The 17,953-nt window shown below is 36.8% G+C and overlaps 1 protein-coding gene across 13 annotated transcripts in view; it reads right to left on the bottom strand.

The window, feature by feature from the left end:
- Positions 1-3,723: 3,723 nt before the first annotated feature.
- The window catches only part of MBD5 (methyl-CpG binding domain protein 5), a 437,517-nt gene continuing 423,287 nt past the window's right edge, over positions 3,724-17,953 (bottom strand). For all 13 annotated transcript variants that reach the window (XM_073241407.1, XM_073241408.1, XM_073241402.1 and 10 more), the window contains 3 exons: positions 14,462-14,535; positions 7,118-7,193; positions 3,724-4,308 (listed from right to left, as the gene is read on the bottom strand). In XM_073241407.1, the coding sequence (XP_073097508.1) occupies positions 4,237-4,308; positions 7,118-7,193; positions 14,462-14,535 (222 nt within the window). In that variant the 3' untranslated portion in view covers positions 3,724-4,236. The remainder of the gene's footprint in view (positions 4,309-7,117; positions 7,194-14,461; positions 14,536-17,953) is intronic.

Raw genomic sequence — 17,953 nt, 5'->3', positions numbered from 1 at the left:
CTTCATACAAGGCATTTAGCATGGAATTGAATGACTCTTGAATGTGAAAAGGAGTTCTGGTGAATCCAAAATCATATTTGTTTTTTCACATTGAAAATGTTCAGGTCATTTTCTTTCCCTAAGAGTATAACCATTTGGACAAAAATATCCATTTGAAATACAGGTGAAATGTAAATTGCTACCCTTCTACACAGACAGTCAAGTGTATTTATACTTAATCCATAAAGGCATGATGTTACAAAACACATTTGTATATTGTGAAGCCATCTGGCATCAAATTTTCCAATTTATAGACAACTTTGTATTTACATAGCAAATTATTAAATCAACCATTCTTCTGGTTTATAAAAGGTCACTGAGGTACACACACAGTGTGTATAAAAGCAGATAAGGCTGATAATACATATTTACAGTAGATACAAATTAATCTTTCATATTTGAAGATAATGCTTTTTGTATATTTTTTCTATATCAGACCCCCCACTGTTAGCAGGATTTTTCATGCTTACGTTGTTTATTGCTTTTTGGCTCACTGATTTAATATTCACTTCTGGGTTGTTTACACATATGAATTACTAATGTTCTTATCTCTTTGGCTAATGCAAATGTGATAGAATGAAGAAAAGAAAAAGACAAACTGCTCAATATTATAGTTCTGGCTGGTTGATACTATTTGTTCATAGCCCCCAAATGAATTAAGTAATGCACAACTCATTTTAGACACTACATGGAAAAGTCTTGAGAACTCCCATTGCACCATTTGGGCAGAAGTGGGCAAAGTAAACAAGAAATCAGATTTTCAGTAAGGTCTAGAATCTTGGCTTTCTTTTCAGAAAGAGCAATGTCACAAACATCTTAAGCATCTTAGATTTTAAAATCTCAATGCATAACTGCTTGTGACTTACAAGGGAACATTGCAAACTACAGGGCAGATCACCAAAGTTAACCACAATGTGTTATCATGGTTTGAAACGAAAAAGGAATCATCGTATGGGATAAATAAGTCAATGAAGAATCTTCATAAAACTTACAGAAAGTAAGAAATAACTGCCCTCCTCTACTCCCACAATTCTGCAGTGTTATGTTCAAAAAAGGAGGTTGTGTTTACTTAAAAACCAGACATAGCAGGTAACTCAAAGTCAGGGTTCAAAAACAGGACTAAAAGTGGCCCATGATATCAGCAGGGATGAATATTCTTCTTAAAGCATTTACATTCACAGTGGGACTGAAAAGTACAAACCAAAAATGTTTCTTTAAAAAAATAAAAACCCTAATGGCTTATAAGGCTACACAAATAAGACAAATCAAGTAAGAGCTGCTTAGTTAATTCTCACTCGCTGGGAATATCTTTAAAAACCACTTAAAGGTGTAGTTTATTCTCCTTCTGTGCTTCCTAAGACTAAGGGACACAAAACAAAATTAGGTTTCTTTTTCCAAGAGAGACGAGTATGTTCTTTAAAGGAGCAAAAATTTTTTTGTTCTGTTTCTGTTCTCAGATTTGTTAGGGAAAAAAAGTTTCTTTTAGGGTATTAAAAATGTGCTAATGTAGGGCTAGCCTTCATTTTTAAAAAATGAATTGGCTTCAATACAAAGAGAAAGAAATGGCTCTATGGGCAAAATTCAAGTATGAGTGACCAACTTTTTAATGGTAAAGTAGGTGCAACATTTAAAAAAATGTTACAGCACTGCATGACCTGTAATGCTAACAATATTTACATTAACTGCTTACATGAAACCATATAACTGTAAAAGAGAGAGGGAAAAAAACCCCGTGTGGACTGAAACACAACACCTAACACTCACATCGAAGCCATAAGCAACCAGCGAAGTCACGGGCACAGACATACTTTACATGGTCTGCTGATGTAAAGTCGACACTGGTGGGGAGGCACAGACCTAATCAGGTTAAAACAACTAAATGAAGGCTTAGGAGACACAAACTCAGTCTAATGACCAGAAACAAACAAACAAAAAAGGCTAGAAAAGCTACATATCAACACACACACATAGGTAGACACACTCATAAAACAAACACACATTTGCATCCATCTGTGAATAAAAACAACTGTAGACAAAACAGTAGAAGAGCAGGTTGGTGCAAAACAAAAAAATGGACATTAATGGCTTAAACATAGCAACCACATCAACTTACAACAAAAATGTGTCAAAAGTACACAAAAGATTACTTCAGGTGACAGCATGAAGGACAGGGTAGGGAATCCCACCATTGCAGGAAAGACAAAATGAACCTACCCCCAGAAGGAAGGGTTTCTGCCTCCAGGCCATGAAGCCCAGGGCAGCCAGTTGCTTCCCATCAGGCTTGGGGGGAGGTGTGAGAATGGGTGTGAAAGGGGCAGAGAGACACCAGAGACCTGGGGGAAGAACTAAGAGCTGTTGCTATCAAAAGTGAGCCCAGGTGGAGTGCTCTGTGCAGTGACCCCAAGAAACCTACTGGTGGAATGTCCTTGGTCTCCTTTGCCCTGAGTTACTAGAACTCTGCTACCTCGTGGGACTGAAAAGATTGGGGCTACATGGGACAGGAGGAGTAGGGGATGTGGTGTGCATTTGGGGATCCAGAGCCTGCTATTGGAGAGCCCCTAGCAACCCAGGCGTTAAGTGGCTCAGTGAGCCCCCGGCTTGGGAACAAGGCAGTGCTCTCTAGGTGTTTAAGGGTTTGGGTGGGGGCTGGTGGTTCTAAGAATAAAGGGACAATGGATCCCTTCTTTTGACAATCCATAAACTGAAGTCAGACTGGAGGCCTGAAACTTAGTTCAATTGCCTGGGAGATAGGGTTATACCACCACCACAAAAATTGTGAAAAAAAGACGGAAAATTATGTTGTGCTACATTTCTTATTAATAACCTTGTACTTTACAATGGCTCACAGTTTTAGGTTTGTATACTTGTAGTACTTTCTCTCTACATTTGTTTCACATTTTTTTCTTACTTAATATAATATAAATAATTTGGTTAATAGATTTAACCTGCACATTTCAGCCACATTAATATATATAAGAATCTGTTAATGGTATAAATAATTCTTTAAATAAAATAAATCTGATATGTTACATAATACTGATAAAAAATTACCATTGCTAACAATTTTGTAAGCCACCTTAACTTCTGGTTTAAGTAATACTGATGAATGGATATGAAACTTGCTTTGATGATTCATATTTATTTTTGCCACTACAAAAAACCTGAATTATAATCAACCTTACCTCTGACAATGGTTTCAGAGTGGGGCTTTTGCTTCCATGTATGGAAACATAAAGTTCTATCTTGTCAGGTATTGTTTGCAAAAAAAACCCTCAACTCTGAACATCATCGATGGTGGTGCAGCCTAAGCTATCCAGTTCCATAGGTGGCTATCAAACGTTAACTACAGAAATGACTGAGTAAAATATTCCATCTAAGTTTTTTTTATAAAACCTATTCTACTTTAAAACTTAGGTAAAAAAAATACGCAACAAATGGTTGCAGTTTATGAATTCTTAATTTAGACCTGTGAGCCCTCAACCCTTTAGAAATCTGCAAGGTTTCGATTTCCTAGACACCCAAAATTGAGTCCAGTGCTTCCAGGCAAGGTTCATTCCAAACAGACAATATAAATGGACACTCAGTGGTGTGCAGTGTATGTCATAATTCAGGTAATACATCATCATGCCTTTTCTCTGCTGTTATATACAAAAACAGCATCTTTTACATTATCATAGAAAAGCATTTAGGTTGTATTTTTATTTATCACTTTACACTGGTAGTCTCTGGTAGGTGTACTCCATAGAAACCAAGGAATTTTGTACACTATTTCTTTGTACAATAAAAGATAAAGTGTGCATTAGGTACGCTTGTACATGACAACATTGTACAATATTTACATTTCGGATATCACCATGAAATTCTGTATTTTCTATATACAACATTGAAAATTCTTCAGAAACATTTGGACTATTTCTTATAATCACAATTTTAGTATTATAGAAAAAGTTTCTCAGTAAGCTCTTGACCATTCATCACTTTCATCATTCAAGGATTTCGATTTGTTTTCCAGTATTCATTATCCTTCCTGATCAAAAAAATACTGTATCGCTGTTTCTGTTAGCACCCTGTGGTGGTGGTAGCCATCTGCCATAGTATAAATATTGATATAACAGTGGCTATATCAATACCTATATATATAGATACATCTGTGCACATTCCTTTAATAAACATTGCACATTGGTGGAGTAGCCCCTGTTATCTGGAGATCTTCCTCCTCTTGGGTTTGGGGGGTCTCATTTGTCTGTCTCCCTGTGGAATTTGGTGAACCTGGAAATAAAAGAGGTGGAAAGAAATGACAAAAAGAGGTTGAAAGTACAAACACCATATGATTTCTGACAAAGAAACAGGCTAGGGAACAGACTCCACCTTCATTCGCAATCATTGATATCTTGAGGCATTTCAAATTTTCACCAGGACCCCAGAGCTTGGTGTGTCCCCATCATTACAGAGAATAAGGAATCCCAGAAACTGATAAGCAGAGCACCATTGTGGGAACTCCCATAAACAGTGGAGTGCAAAGGAGGAACTGGAGGAAGCCGAGTGTGGGAAATGTGATGTGCTGTTGCACATTTAAGACAAAGGTAAAGCCTTTCCCGTTGGAGACCCCTAGATCACCAATTTCAGTAAAGTATGAAAAAGTAGATAAAAACACACCAAACATGTCATCTTGTTCCCTTCATCACCCTACTTATTTTACAATTACTAAGAAGGGTCAAAGACTATAAGAACATGCAAACAGCTCACGTTTATTTATGAGAAGAATCAGAATGGAAAATGGAATACCACTACCATCTGTTGGCAGTGCAGCAGATCTGAGCTTGTGTAGTTAGGGAAGAGTAAGTAATACAAATCATCTTTATCTACAAACGCAGAAACTGGCAGCAACTGGGGCTGTGTATCAGACTGAGCAGAGGTGGAGAAGTAGTGCAGCACAAATTGCCAGGTATCAGACAGCAGGTATGGTTCTAAGGGGCAGAGGGCAGGTGCTAGGGAGGTGATCAGGTGCCGCACATTGTGTGTGGCTACTGACAGGAGAGGTGAAGACCACTACCTAGAAAAGCAGGATAGACCGAAGCGGGTAGTGTACCAAATGCTTAACAACTAGCAACCTGTGGAGGGATTCAAGCCCATTGTAGCGTATGCCAGTTTCCGTCGTGTAAATACTTCCTCCATGGCCAAGTTCAAGCTACCAGTGTGATGTCACAGAACTCAGAGTTAGGAAGAGATCTGAACAATCAGCTCTCAAGATTTACTACAAGTTGGCTCAATAGTATGTTTTTAAAATAATGTTTAGATAACAGCAAAGGCCAATGCTATTCAGAGTCAAATGCAGGAAGAAAATATTGAAATTTTAAAATAACATTTATGAGTTTCTCAAACTGCTTTTTCATATACTGCTGATCTCTTCATATACATTTTTTAAAAACCACTAGTCTCTGATAAAGAGGTACAACTGAAAACTTTTTATAAATGAGGAAAGAAGCCTTTATTTAAGAGTGTAAATAACTCTTGGTAATCTGTGGCCCAAATGTGGCCTGTAAACATATTTTGTTTAGTCATATGATGTTTTAATATTTTTAAAATAGTTATCAACACTAAAAATGAGAAATTTTACTTCTAGATTTCTAGCATCTCATGAAAAATGGGAAGATCTTGCAACCCTGGCACAATTTCCCATATGGTTCAGATCTACTGGAGCATGGAAGGAGCTCCTTCTGGAGCAAACATGCCCTCCCACCACAGTCCCCATCACTCCCTAATGTCTGCTAGCCCCAAAGGTTAAATGTCCAAAATGCACACTGAACTCATTTGCTCTTTTTCCTGAGTAGGCTCATTGTATAATATGTGTCCTAGTCCACTTGAGCTAAGGTCATTGGATGGATCAGGCCAGCAGAACGTCAGCAGAAGTGATGAGGTTCTAGGCCTGGCGCAGAAAACCTATCCTGGCAGTCTTCTGTGTACACTCTTTCCTCACCTGCAGGGCTGGGTGTAAAGGATACAAAGGAGCACTCTGAGGCCCTGAATGACTGCAGCAACCAGCACTAGACCAGACTGAGCAACAGCCTTTACTGTGCTGAGCCCCTAAGACGGAGAGTTGTAAGCAGCCCACCCTGAACAGAGCCTCTTGGTTGGCATTTCTCAATCCACTCCAATAGCTATTTTTCTCATACCTGACCCACCTTACTGATAGATATTTACTTGGTCCTAAAAGGCATTTGAGTTCATAGTCTCTGCTCTCAGCCTCCCCTAAATTCTATCAGGAAATTTAACATCTCAGGGCCTCAACTCACCCATCTATGAAATGATAGGCTGGATCACGAAATCTGTAAAACCCACACCAATCCCAGTATTCCCGGACTCTACAGTTTCTATCTGTCACTTGATAGTCACTGGACGGGTTGCTGGGGATTCAGATAACCTTGTTAACACAAAGTGTTTAATAAAAGTAAAAGAAGTTACCTATCGTTGCTGAGTAGCTTTAGATAGTTCACATTTTTTTAGAGATGACCAAAATTATACTTTGAGTGTTTGCATTAGCTAGTATGTGAATTAGAAGATAATGACTAAACTTGTCTCATTCAACAATATTATATGCACAATTCAATAAAAATGTGAAGAAAAGTAGACACTACTTCTTTAAAACCAGAGGTTATAGTGTTAAATAATTTAAAAACAGAGTTTTTGCCAAATATTTTATTTTTTAGGTAACAGTGGAAGGGAAATGAGACAGAGTGCAATTTGCACTCAATATTTAGGCAATAGCAATGGCCACTGCTATTCAGAGAGTCAAATGAAGAAAGCTGTGGTTTGAATCTCAGTATTTTGTTGTTCACATTTAGGAAGAATGTTATGTAGGAAAAATAAAAGTTATGTATCAGAAAAAGACACAGTTAATACTGCTCAGTTATTTTTTTCCTAAATTCCTTTGAATCTTTTCTGATATGTCTTTTTTTTTGAGCTTAGTAATTTAGTATTGCTACGTGAGTTGCCTGACAATATTTGAGACTTTACCAAAATGTGTAATGCAATTCATTTTCAAAGAAACACAGTATAATGGAAAAATAAATTAACTTACAGTCCCAGACATTTTGTCCAGTTCACTCATGGCCTCATGAATAGCAGCTTCTAAATGGTTATTTAGCTTTCCACTTCTGGAATTAATGAAAACAACATACCAGATTAATAAATTAAAGCAACAAAAATTTTAGTCCGATTATCTGCTTAGAAAACAGAAGTACCGATACCAATTTATATTTACAGTTGGAAAATGCAGATGACAAAATGCTCTGGGATTCTCACCCCTGAATACTAATGATAAATTCACAGAACTACAAAAAAAATTGAATACACGATTAGGGAAAATGGATTCTTTCTCCTTCCACAGGGTTCTTCCACACTCTGACGATTTTGTAAGTAAGTTTGGCCATAGGGTCTCTCTTTCTCACAGACGCAGTTCGTTCTCCCAGATTCCACCTGCCGTGTACGGCCTCGCTGGGGCTTCTCTCCTCCGCCGCCGGGCTCCGTGGCTAGGGGAAGGCGGAGGGGCTGCACTGCAGGCTCCGGCCACTAGGGAGCTCCCTCTGCCCTCTTAGGGGCCTCCCGGCTTCTGATGTAGCTAGTTAGGTCTAAAATCCTAGTTTGCATTCCTTCCAGGTAGCAAACAGCTTAACCGGCCACACGAGGCTCCCTGCATGCCTGGACCCACCACATTTTCCCCCAAACCGAAATGACATAACTATCTGAACAGATAAAGAATGATGGTCTCACAGTGTTTTATCGATTGTCTGACCTTTTCTCTCCACTCAGCACTCATACCATTCCACGTGTGGCCTAAATAACACAAACTCACCTGCCATTACTGAAACTTAATCAAGGAAGAGGTTGAACTAATTACTAAAATCCGGCAAATCCACGATCTCCACCTCTGTAGTTATGCACCCTTCTTTGTCCATTCCAACTAACTGACCTTTCCTTCTTTATGTATATAAATAATTACTCAATTACTCTGAGTACTAAGGTGATTCATTTATGTTGTCATGACAATTACTGGAAAAGCTGCAGAGGTAAACCTTTCCAAAACAGGCTGTGAGCATGGCTTTCCAAGAGTTAAGTCCTATCTCAGCATCTACATGGAGATTGGAAATTGCAGTTGTGGAAGAATTTGGCTCATAGTCCCATTTAATTTGGCTCACATTGTGTCTAAAAACATATTTGAACCTTAGCGAAATGCCTTTAGATGAGGCCTTTCGGTTTGCCACAGCAGCACCAGGTTTTAGCCTCATACACCAGGGCTGGACGATTTATTCATTTAACTGCTAAGTACAACCTGCGTAGTATATTGCTGGGCACATCACAGATGGCCTGTACATTACTAAACAAAAACATTTGTCCAAAGCTAACAGGATGGTTCTATATTTTGGGAAACATATATGCACTTAAGCTCCTTTTAACTGAAAGAGAAGATTAATGTTTTGGTTTTAACTAAATTATAAGGGTGATGCAGTACCAACTGCTTTCCCCCCACCTTTTGCTGGCCTCTAAGCTAGCCTCTAGGTGTTCCTTTTCTTCCCATTTCTTTTTAGAAATATAAACTACACAGAAAAGTGCATAGAATAAAGTCACAACCCCTATCAAACTTATTTCCAAGGACAAACTGTTAATAAATTACTTCCTTTGTTTTTTTAATTAAAAAAATAAAGCTAAAGTTTCCATTTGTCATCAATTCCTAGTCTCATTCCCTCTTTCCTTTTCCCCAAAAGGCAACTGTGTTGTGTATCCTGCTAGTGTGTTTTTATTTTTTATATACTATATCCATGAACAGTATCTAGTATTGTCTTTCATATTTTTTTAAATATACATACAAAAGATGTCTTGATATACATACCATTCTGCAACTTGTCTCTTTATTCTTTATTGTGGTCTTTGAGCACAGTCCAGTTTGATATAATCTGTTGTCTTTAATTTACCTACCCATTCCAGTTTTAAGGGGCCTTGGGCCTCTTGTGGAGTCAGTCTGAGTTGTTTTTGCAGTGAGGAGTTTGCTAAGTATAATTCTGGGTGACTGGGTAGGAATCCAATCCCAGGAATCTGCAGGACCATCTAAGCTTAGCTGGGGTTGGGCTGGGGCCCCTTTTGTTTGGTAAAGATCTTAACAGTAGGTATCACACATTGCCTAGCTGCCCAATAATATTACACTTGGTGTAATAAATAGATGTATCCTTACTATTTCTTTTGTATTTAAAAGAATGAACACATGAGTTTTATAAGATTTTGTTGTGCATTTTAATTATAATATCTTATGGGTTTAAAATAGACTGCATAAAGTTCTAAATATCTAAAAAGAAACGTTTCAATGAAACACCATCAGAGAATCTTACTTCTCTCACTTTCATCTTAATAACAAAACAGCTTCTATTTATTAAACATTTTATATGTGCCAAGAATTGTGTTAAATCTTTTTATAAATTATCTTTATTTACATTACTGTAATCCTTACCACAGCCAATGAAGTATTTTGACAACTGTTTTTATGCAGTAGTTTTTAGGGAGAATTGGTGAAACTAATTTTAATTTTGTAATGAGGAAGATGGATATTCAGCTACAAACTTTTTTCAGAAGTAACAGAGTCACAAAAAAATTTTCACTATATAGAAAAAAAATTAATCACCATTAAAATGTAAAAGTAATTCAGCATTACTTGTTAAATAAAAAGATGGAATTTAGAAATTTATAATATTCTTCAATAAGATATTGTAAATGTTTATAAATACTTTGTATTAATTTAAGCTAAATTAGTGGTGTTTTCCTTTAACAAACTTTAGTAGTTAATAGAAGGAGAAATGATTACTTCTGGAAGAGAATAATACAGAGATGTGGGCATGGACTTACTTGAATACATCATGAGAATCAAGAGGTAAACACTCTCCCAGATGTCAAATCTGCAGAATAATTTTTATACTAACTGGTCAGATTAGGGAAGAATGAACTTAAAAAGGGGAAGAAAAAAACTCCATGAGTTCATGAAATGAACAATTAGTCAAAATTCAGTCTTCCAGTCCAGAGGGCCTCCCTGTAGAGTCACTTCTACTATTTTCTATTCCCTGCTGACATTTAATAATAAACATTTTAATAACGGACACTCTGAAACCTACTTGATTAAGCAATGGATGTTCATGCAATCACATTTCTAGTTATTAATGAAGATAATTGCTACTTCTTATCTTCAACGCCTATATTATCACACATCTTTATCTTCACTAATCAAAAAAATATCCAGATATACATCCTTGAATGGTACAAGAAATAAGGGGGAAATGAGAAATTGAATGTTGCTGTGTACTGTCAGTTTAGAATGTACGCAACTCACTTCGTATAGATTTGGGTGAGACCTAAATGTCAAGAATCTTAGATTCTGAAACCTAATCCATAGAGAAAGAATGCAGATTTAAGAAAATTTAATGTGTTAAGTATCATTAATGTGTTTTAAAGTGAAAGTGTGATTGATTTTATCATGTTAATCCTTTCCAGCTTTATAAATATCAGCTTACCAAATAAACTTATATATACATATAGACAGAAAATTTGAACCTCAGTTAAATGAAAATCATAACATCTCTAAAAGCTGTGCAATTTTTTCTTCAGTGAAGCTATTTCCTCTTTTAAATATAAAATGACCCTGAGTAATCTCAATAAATATGTTAATATTTCTTTTGTGCTTAGGCCATAATAAGCACATCAGTTTAAAGGTATTTATTTATTATACAGTTTGATTGGAGGATATTGAGAATTAAAATGACTACATGAAGTTCTAAACATCCAATATGGTGGTAAATATTTCAACTGGCAAAATATCTGATCATCTTGTTTGTTTCACCTGTGTCTTTATAAAAAAAAACTTTACTGCGTATTACTATGTGCAAGTTACTGTGTTAGGCTCTATTATATTATCTATATTTAACAATCCTAAAAGATAGGTATTAATATGCCCATTTTAGAAATGAAGAATTTAGACTGAGAGAGGTTAAGCAATCTATCCAAGGGCACGTAGTTATAAAGTGGTGGAAATAGGATTTGAATCCAGGCCTAAAATCAACCTCTTAACCATCTTTTTCCAAATGCCACCTTCCTTTTTCTTTCTCTTCCTCTCTGTTTTTTCCCTCAGCCTGCAAAAGCAGTCAAATCCTTGCCATTTTAAATATTCTTCCAGTTATTTTTCAGCAATTTTTCACATTAAGGTTAGAAAGAAAGCAAATAATCTGTATCAGCTCTCTCTACTCCCTTCTTATTCACCTTTCAACCCATAGGCACTTTGTTTTTATACCCACCACTCTACTGGAAACTGTTTCACTGATATTGCCAACGGCCTTCAGTTTGCACAGTTCAGTGGAAACTTTTCAGTTCTTGTGTCTCTGGAACTCTGTTTTTCATTCTATCATCCTGGAAATGTTTAGCCTTTGCCTTCTGACATCTTACTCTCCTACCCCCGGTTCTCCTTCTCCTTTCTGATCATTATTCTCTCTTCATTATCTAGTAATGTACGAATACCCCAGCATTCAATCCTTAGCCCACTGTTCAAATTGGTCAAAGTATCTCTGTGATCACAAGTACTTTTACAGTCAAATGCCACTTCTTTCCAGTTTCAGACTTGTGCGTCCAGCCGTCCCACGGGCCGCCCCCTCACATTGCACTTAACAGTTTTCCCCTGTGTTCTCCGTGTCAGTCAGTGTTGCCACCCCACACCTAGGCACCAAGCTAAAAAACCCTGAGAGTGGTCCTTGATTGCATGCTCTCCTTCACATGCTTCACTGATGCTCAGTCGATTTTACCCCATCAGTGTTTGTTGACCACATTGCTTCTCCTCCATTCCCACTGTTCCCCTCCTGGTTTGAGTCCTTGTCCTCCCTTGCCCCTGTCTCCAGTAATGTTTCCCTAAAATCTGTCCTCCACACAGGCACATCTAAATTGAAAATCCAATCACTGGCCCCTTCAGACACTTCTAATAGGATTAGGGTCCTATGGGCCCTGGCTGGGCCTTTCTTTATCTGGCTCCTTTGGCTGCATCTCTTACACTTTACAGTCCCCCAAATCGAACTGCTTATCTCATCCAAACACTATCCCACCCTGCTCCACCTTCACCCTTATTGCTTGGTCTAGTTAATACCTATGCAGTGTGCAAGGCGTGGCTCAGACGTCATCTCCTCTAGGCAGTCTTCCTTTGCCCGAGTAATGCCACTTCTCTATGAGTTCCAAATACAGTATATATATTGCCTTCATTGCAACTTAAACATTTCCATTCTTTGCTTCTGGATCTATCTCTTTCACTGAACAGTGAGCTGCAGGGACTGTTCCACTATTCCCTGCACAGATATTTTGCTGAATTAGTTTCCTTAAATTGGGGGGAATAAATGAATAAATAAATTAATGAGTTCATCACATCATTTATCATTTATGTGACCTTCCGTGAATTATTTAAACTGTTTGGGTCTGAGTGTCCTTATCTACAAATGGGCTCAGTAATTCTGGCCCATCTTGTGATTGGGAGAATAAAATGATGGATTTTAAATCATATATGCAAAATATGAGGTATTTTTTATTGGGCATTGACAAGGCAAGTCAGTCTATGTAGACAATAGTATGATAATAAGGCAGTTTTTACTAAAGTTTGCCTCATATTTTCTTTGTTTTCCCTCTCCAATTTCTAAGTTCATAGTTTCATGAGAGTTACTTCAGATAATGCCACTTAGGACCTATATAAATTTGCCATAAATAGCTGGCTTTGAAGAAAAGTTTAAAAACTTGCTGTTTATTACCTTTCAGCAATTGCTAATAACAAACTTATGGGGAAATAAAGCTAATTTCAAGGTAGTATATCTAAACATTCAGAAGAATAATTTCATTTCTGTGTTACCGTTTTGGATTTTTTGCACATAATCCAGCTAACTGGCATATATCACCGGAGGAAATTCCCTCCTTTCATCTAGACCTTGTATTATTTTACAGGCCTTATCCTACTACTACGTACTGCATGAGGAGTGGCCCTTCAAAAGTAGTCCCCTCTTCAGAGCAGAGGGGACTTGCTGCACTGTGTTCTTTATCAAATCTATGGCAAATCTGGCAATTCACTTGGCCCTCACTACAACCAGTGCCAACTTCCTACCTTCTGAAGGAGTCCTGACCCTAGGGGCACAGGAGTTTGTCCCTGTGGTTGGATCTTTTTATGAGCCATACAAAGCAGGGTGAAAGAATTCTCCCCAAGATTTGCTGAGTTCTAAAATCTCACTTCTGGAAAGAATTACTGAAGATAACACTAAGAAAAACAATGCCCTTTAATAGATATTACTGATATCATCACATAAGCCTTTTATACAAGATACACTACTAGTCACTCTCATTGCGTAATTCTTGAATGTTTGATAGTATGGAAATTTTAGTAACTGAACAGCTATGTCAATTAAATATATTTTAAAACAACTTTCCATATACATACACAAAAGCATATTTGTAGCTCTCTACCTTAAAATGAAAGTAGTTATAATGCATTAACTATTACAGTGGAAATTATATTTCAAACATTTTCTACTTGTGCATACCACATTTACTCAGAATATAAAGATCTAGAAACACTTGAATAGTAAGGTCCCAAAGCTCAACTGCTTCTCATAATTCCAAAGAAAACCTATTGCCTCTGCTCCAAAAAAAATTTTTTTTATCATCAGTTTGCTAACAGTTAATCTGCCAAAATTATTACATGTGTACAACTGGGGGTATTCCACCCGAGTATTTCATTTGCAAAGTGATAAACATTTGCTATACTCTATATTTATTTAATTGCTACATGTTGAAAATATTAATTATATTTTCTCTCCCACCAAATGAGAGACACGGAGATGAAGGGAGTGAGGAAAGAGCTGATGAAGAGGCAAAAGCAATATACAGTATAAATTGTTAAGAAAAAATATTTTCTGTAATAGCTAATTTGGCTTGTCTCTAATGGTCCTCGTCGGTGCTAACAGTTAAACTGTACTTAGCAAAAACTGAAGGAACAAGACAGCAGCAGACTCACAGACCCCAAGAAGAGACTGGCGGTTACCAAAGGGAAAGGGGGTGGGGAAGGAGGGAGAAGGGGATTAAGGGGTATTATGATTAGCGCACATAATGTAGGGGGGCACGGGGAAGGGAGTATAGCACACAGAAGACAAGTAGTGACTCTTTAGCATCTTACTATGCTGATGGACAGTGACTGCAATGGGGTGTGTGGAGGGGACTTAATATGGGTGAATATAATAACCACAATGTTGCTCATGTGAAACCTTCATAAGATTGTATATCAATGATACCTTAATAAAAAAAAACAAAAAACAAACAAACAAAAAAATTGTACTTAGGCAGGCCCCAAAATGGGAAAAAAAATAGCGCTTACTTTCTGTTCCTCTTTCGGGCTCTGCTGTAGGCTTCCAAACCTTCTGTTAGTGTCTTCAACTTCTCGGGCTCCACCTGGGGGAAGGCAGAAAGACAAATCACATTACCCAGACCTGCAGTGTCAACCCTGCTTTCACCTTCCTGCTATACCAGCAGGTGCTGCGCTGGGGGAAGGGAGCCTGACCTCACTGCCCTGCCAAATGTCCTGGCCTTGCCCCAGCAGAGGCTGATTCTGTGGCTCCGGGCTGTAACATCAATGGAAATGAAAAACTGGCTTTCAAATTGCCAACATTTGAAAGTAATGTTTTAGGAACAAAACCTGGAGCTGAAATAACCTTCAATTGACAAAATCATATAAATTTGAAATCCTGGTCTGCTTTCTCTCTTCTCTGAAGCTCAGCAACCAACTGTAAATCTGTATTGCATCAGGGGAGCCCAGAGCAACAGTTAGCTTTGGAGTCAGCAGATTCAAGTTTGAATCTGAGCTTTTCACTTTCTAGCATGAATAAAACACTTAAATATACTGAGCCTCAGTTCCTCCTCTTTAAAATGAGGACAATAATACCTACCTTCCTGCTAGAATTGCTGTGAGAATCAAAATGCGTCAAGTCATGTTGAGCACTTAGCCAAGCATAGAGAGGCTACTATTGCCTAGTACGTGTAAGGCTTTAGAAGCCACAGATGAGTGGGGGCAGTGGGCAGTGGGAAGACTGCCAGCCTGCTGAAGCCTGCTACTTCATCACAGTGCGGCCACCAAATGGTGGCAGTGGCTGGCGCAATTTGTAGGGGTGGGAGGGGCAGACTTTGCTATGTGCCCCCAGTAATCTCTATTTTGGTTCTGGATGTTAGCTCCCCTAAGAAAAACAATTAATAAATAGAAAAGTTTATATGTAACTTGTGAATAAAAACACCTTTGGTCAACATTGCTATTTTTATTGATCTTCAAAAAAAAAATCTGAGTAAAAAGTGTTGCTTGCTATGTAAACACAGCTTCAAGGCAAATCTCTCAGCCATCATTTAATCCAGTCTTTTCCCACCTCTATGCTACTTTTATATAAAAATTCAGAGGTTGCCAAAATGCCTCACAGGTAAGAAAATAAACACTAAGAAGCAAGGAAGTTATTATGAACTTTTGTCTTTAAATGTTCCTGAATAACATTTATAAATACTTTTTTCTTGACCCATTCAAATCTAGTACATAATAATGATAAACAAAGGTTTTCCATTATTAAGTTTGAAAACAGGCACTTCTAACTGTTCACTGAGACAAAGTCATTTAATGGAAACATTTTCCTCTTCACAATTTTTCTATTTTGTCTTAAAGGATCCAAATATCTTATATACACGAGTTCACGGGGCGGGGGGGGAGGGGGAGGGGGAGGGGATACCCAATCTCTTCTGGGCCAGGGCCAGAACAAGAGACATCTTTGTTCCAATAACTCTTTGCAGAAGCCATGAAGAAAGGTGTCTTTTGGGGATGACTGGAAAAGCTTAAGTAAAATGAATTTATTCATGTGTTATTAAAAAAAAAGGTGATTGGATACATTTTCACATTTTATGTTAAAAATGAGGTTCCATCTTGTATATTCACTTAAACCAAGAGAGATATGAAAGATATTTCACACATTACATTTATATAATCTATAGCTAATTTCACTTTTACTTAAGTGACTTCTTGTAAGTAGGAAGGAAGCTCTCCCATAAAATAAACTTCCATTAGACACAAACTGATGTAGTGAGAAAATCTCAGAAGGGATTGATGCAGGCAACAGAAAGCAGATTCACAGTGAAAAAAAACAAGGCACGAATATGAAAACTTACCCTAATTTTTAAAAACTAGGTTAGGTCAACTACTTTTTCAAATGTTCAGTTTTTATTCTTAATTAAATAAGGAATTAGGGGCAGTAAAAACATTTCTCATGCATTTATTTTGTAAAAGGCACTGTTTTATCATTCAGTATGGTAGTATTGCCAACTAGTACTTTGATATTTTACAGATGGAAATCAGTGAATTTAAGTAACACAGTCAGCACTGAAAGTCAGGTTTGACTCTGAAGCACTCAACCTCCCTCCACAATACCAACTCTAATAACACTGAAATAATTATTTTACACACACACACACATGTGTAGATATTCACTCATGTGCATATCTTGGTTGTGATGGAAAACCTGAAATGATGGTTAAATGGGAGAAAAACTGCATAAAATTTGCTTTGCTGTAAGATGTATAGACTTACTTTCATGAAGTCTTATAGGAAAACATGTATTTGCAAAAATGGTTTCCTATGTAAACTATTTGTGAAATCAGAGCAGAACTGCAAACTATTTTTGTAATATCTAGTTATTTTGAAAGATTGGCATAATGAATGCTGGATATATGACCAATAAAATGGATAAATAAAAAAAATATACACAGACATACTAAAAATATAAGGCCAATTTATTTTAAATCAAATTACATTTTAAAAGAAATTTAGATGGTACTTGCCCAAATTTACCTTCAAAATGTTTAATGCTTGGATAATTTTCTGGCGATTTTTCTGAACTAATTCTCTAAATTTCTTCATTTAAATTTTTCTGTTAGGTCTAAGGTCCTCTATAATGAACCATATTATTTCTAAAGAATTCAATGACCTTGAAAAAGAAAGCAATGACAGTGCTTTCTGAAACTAAATATAAATAAGATACACATCACTGTGCATTTCTGATATGGCAAGATCATTTTGTTTCATAATTTTAGTACAACTGAATCGTAAAATACAATACATGAAGAATGTGTGTTGTCTAGGGAAATATTCATAAACTTACCCAATATTCAAGAAACTCTTTAAAGATACTCCCCAAGGGTATCAGAAAAGATCAAAATAAACTCAACTTCTAGTCAAATACAAATCATATTTAATAATTTAATGAGCACTGCCTCATAAATTACTTAGCTAACTTGTAAGTGAAGAAAATATTGGGAAATCAAATACATAAATGTAACATTAAAAATATTAAACATGCACAAATTCTTTTTATTTTTAAACTTACACTGAAGGAGCAAGTAATTTAAGACACTTATTATTTTAAAGCATAATTACAATCTTATATTGCTGTACATCACACAAGTCAGGAGTTCATAAATTATTTAATTCCTATCTTGGTGAGAAGTTGAGGAAGGCTCTCCAATGTTTCTTTACTCATAATCTGTCCACATAGAATGAGAATTCTAGTATTGATGATGCTAACAGTAATAGCCAACATGGTATAACTCTGTACATGTGTCATTTAGGAATTAGAAAGACACCCAGAATTTATATGTATTTATGGTTCACCTATTACCTCATGTATAAATATACAAATATATTGAATAATTCTGACTCCTAAAACCTTTCTTCCTCACTCAAATTCTTTGATGCAAATAGTCCTGTTCAGTAGAAACATACCGATAAGGCCAGACACTATTATAGGGGAGAGGTTTAGGAGTTTTCTGAATAAGTCTGAATCTC

Source organism: Manis javanica, chromosome 7 (assembly GCF_040802235.1).
Source record: "Manis javanica isolate MJ-LG chromosome 7, MJ_LKY, whole genome shotgun sequence".
In the NCBI taxonomy this organism is placed as follows: domain Eukaryota; kingdom Metazoa; phylum Chordata; class Mammalia; order Pholidota; family Manidae; genus Manis; species Manis javanica.
The sequence above is the reverse complement of the archived record's forward strand: the minus strand, read 5'-3'. Positions and strand labels throughout refer to the sequence as shown.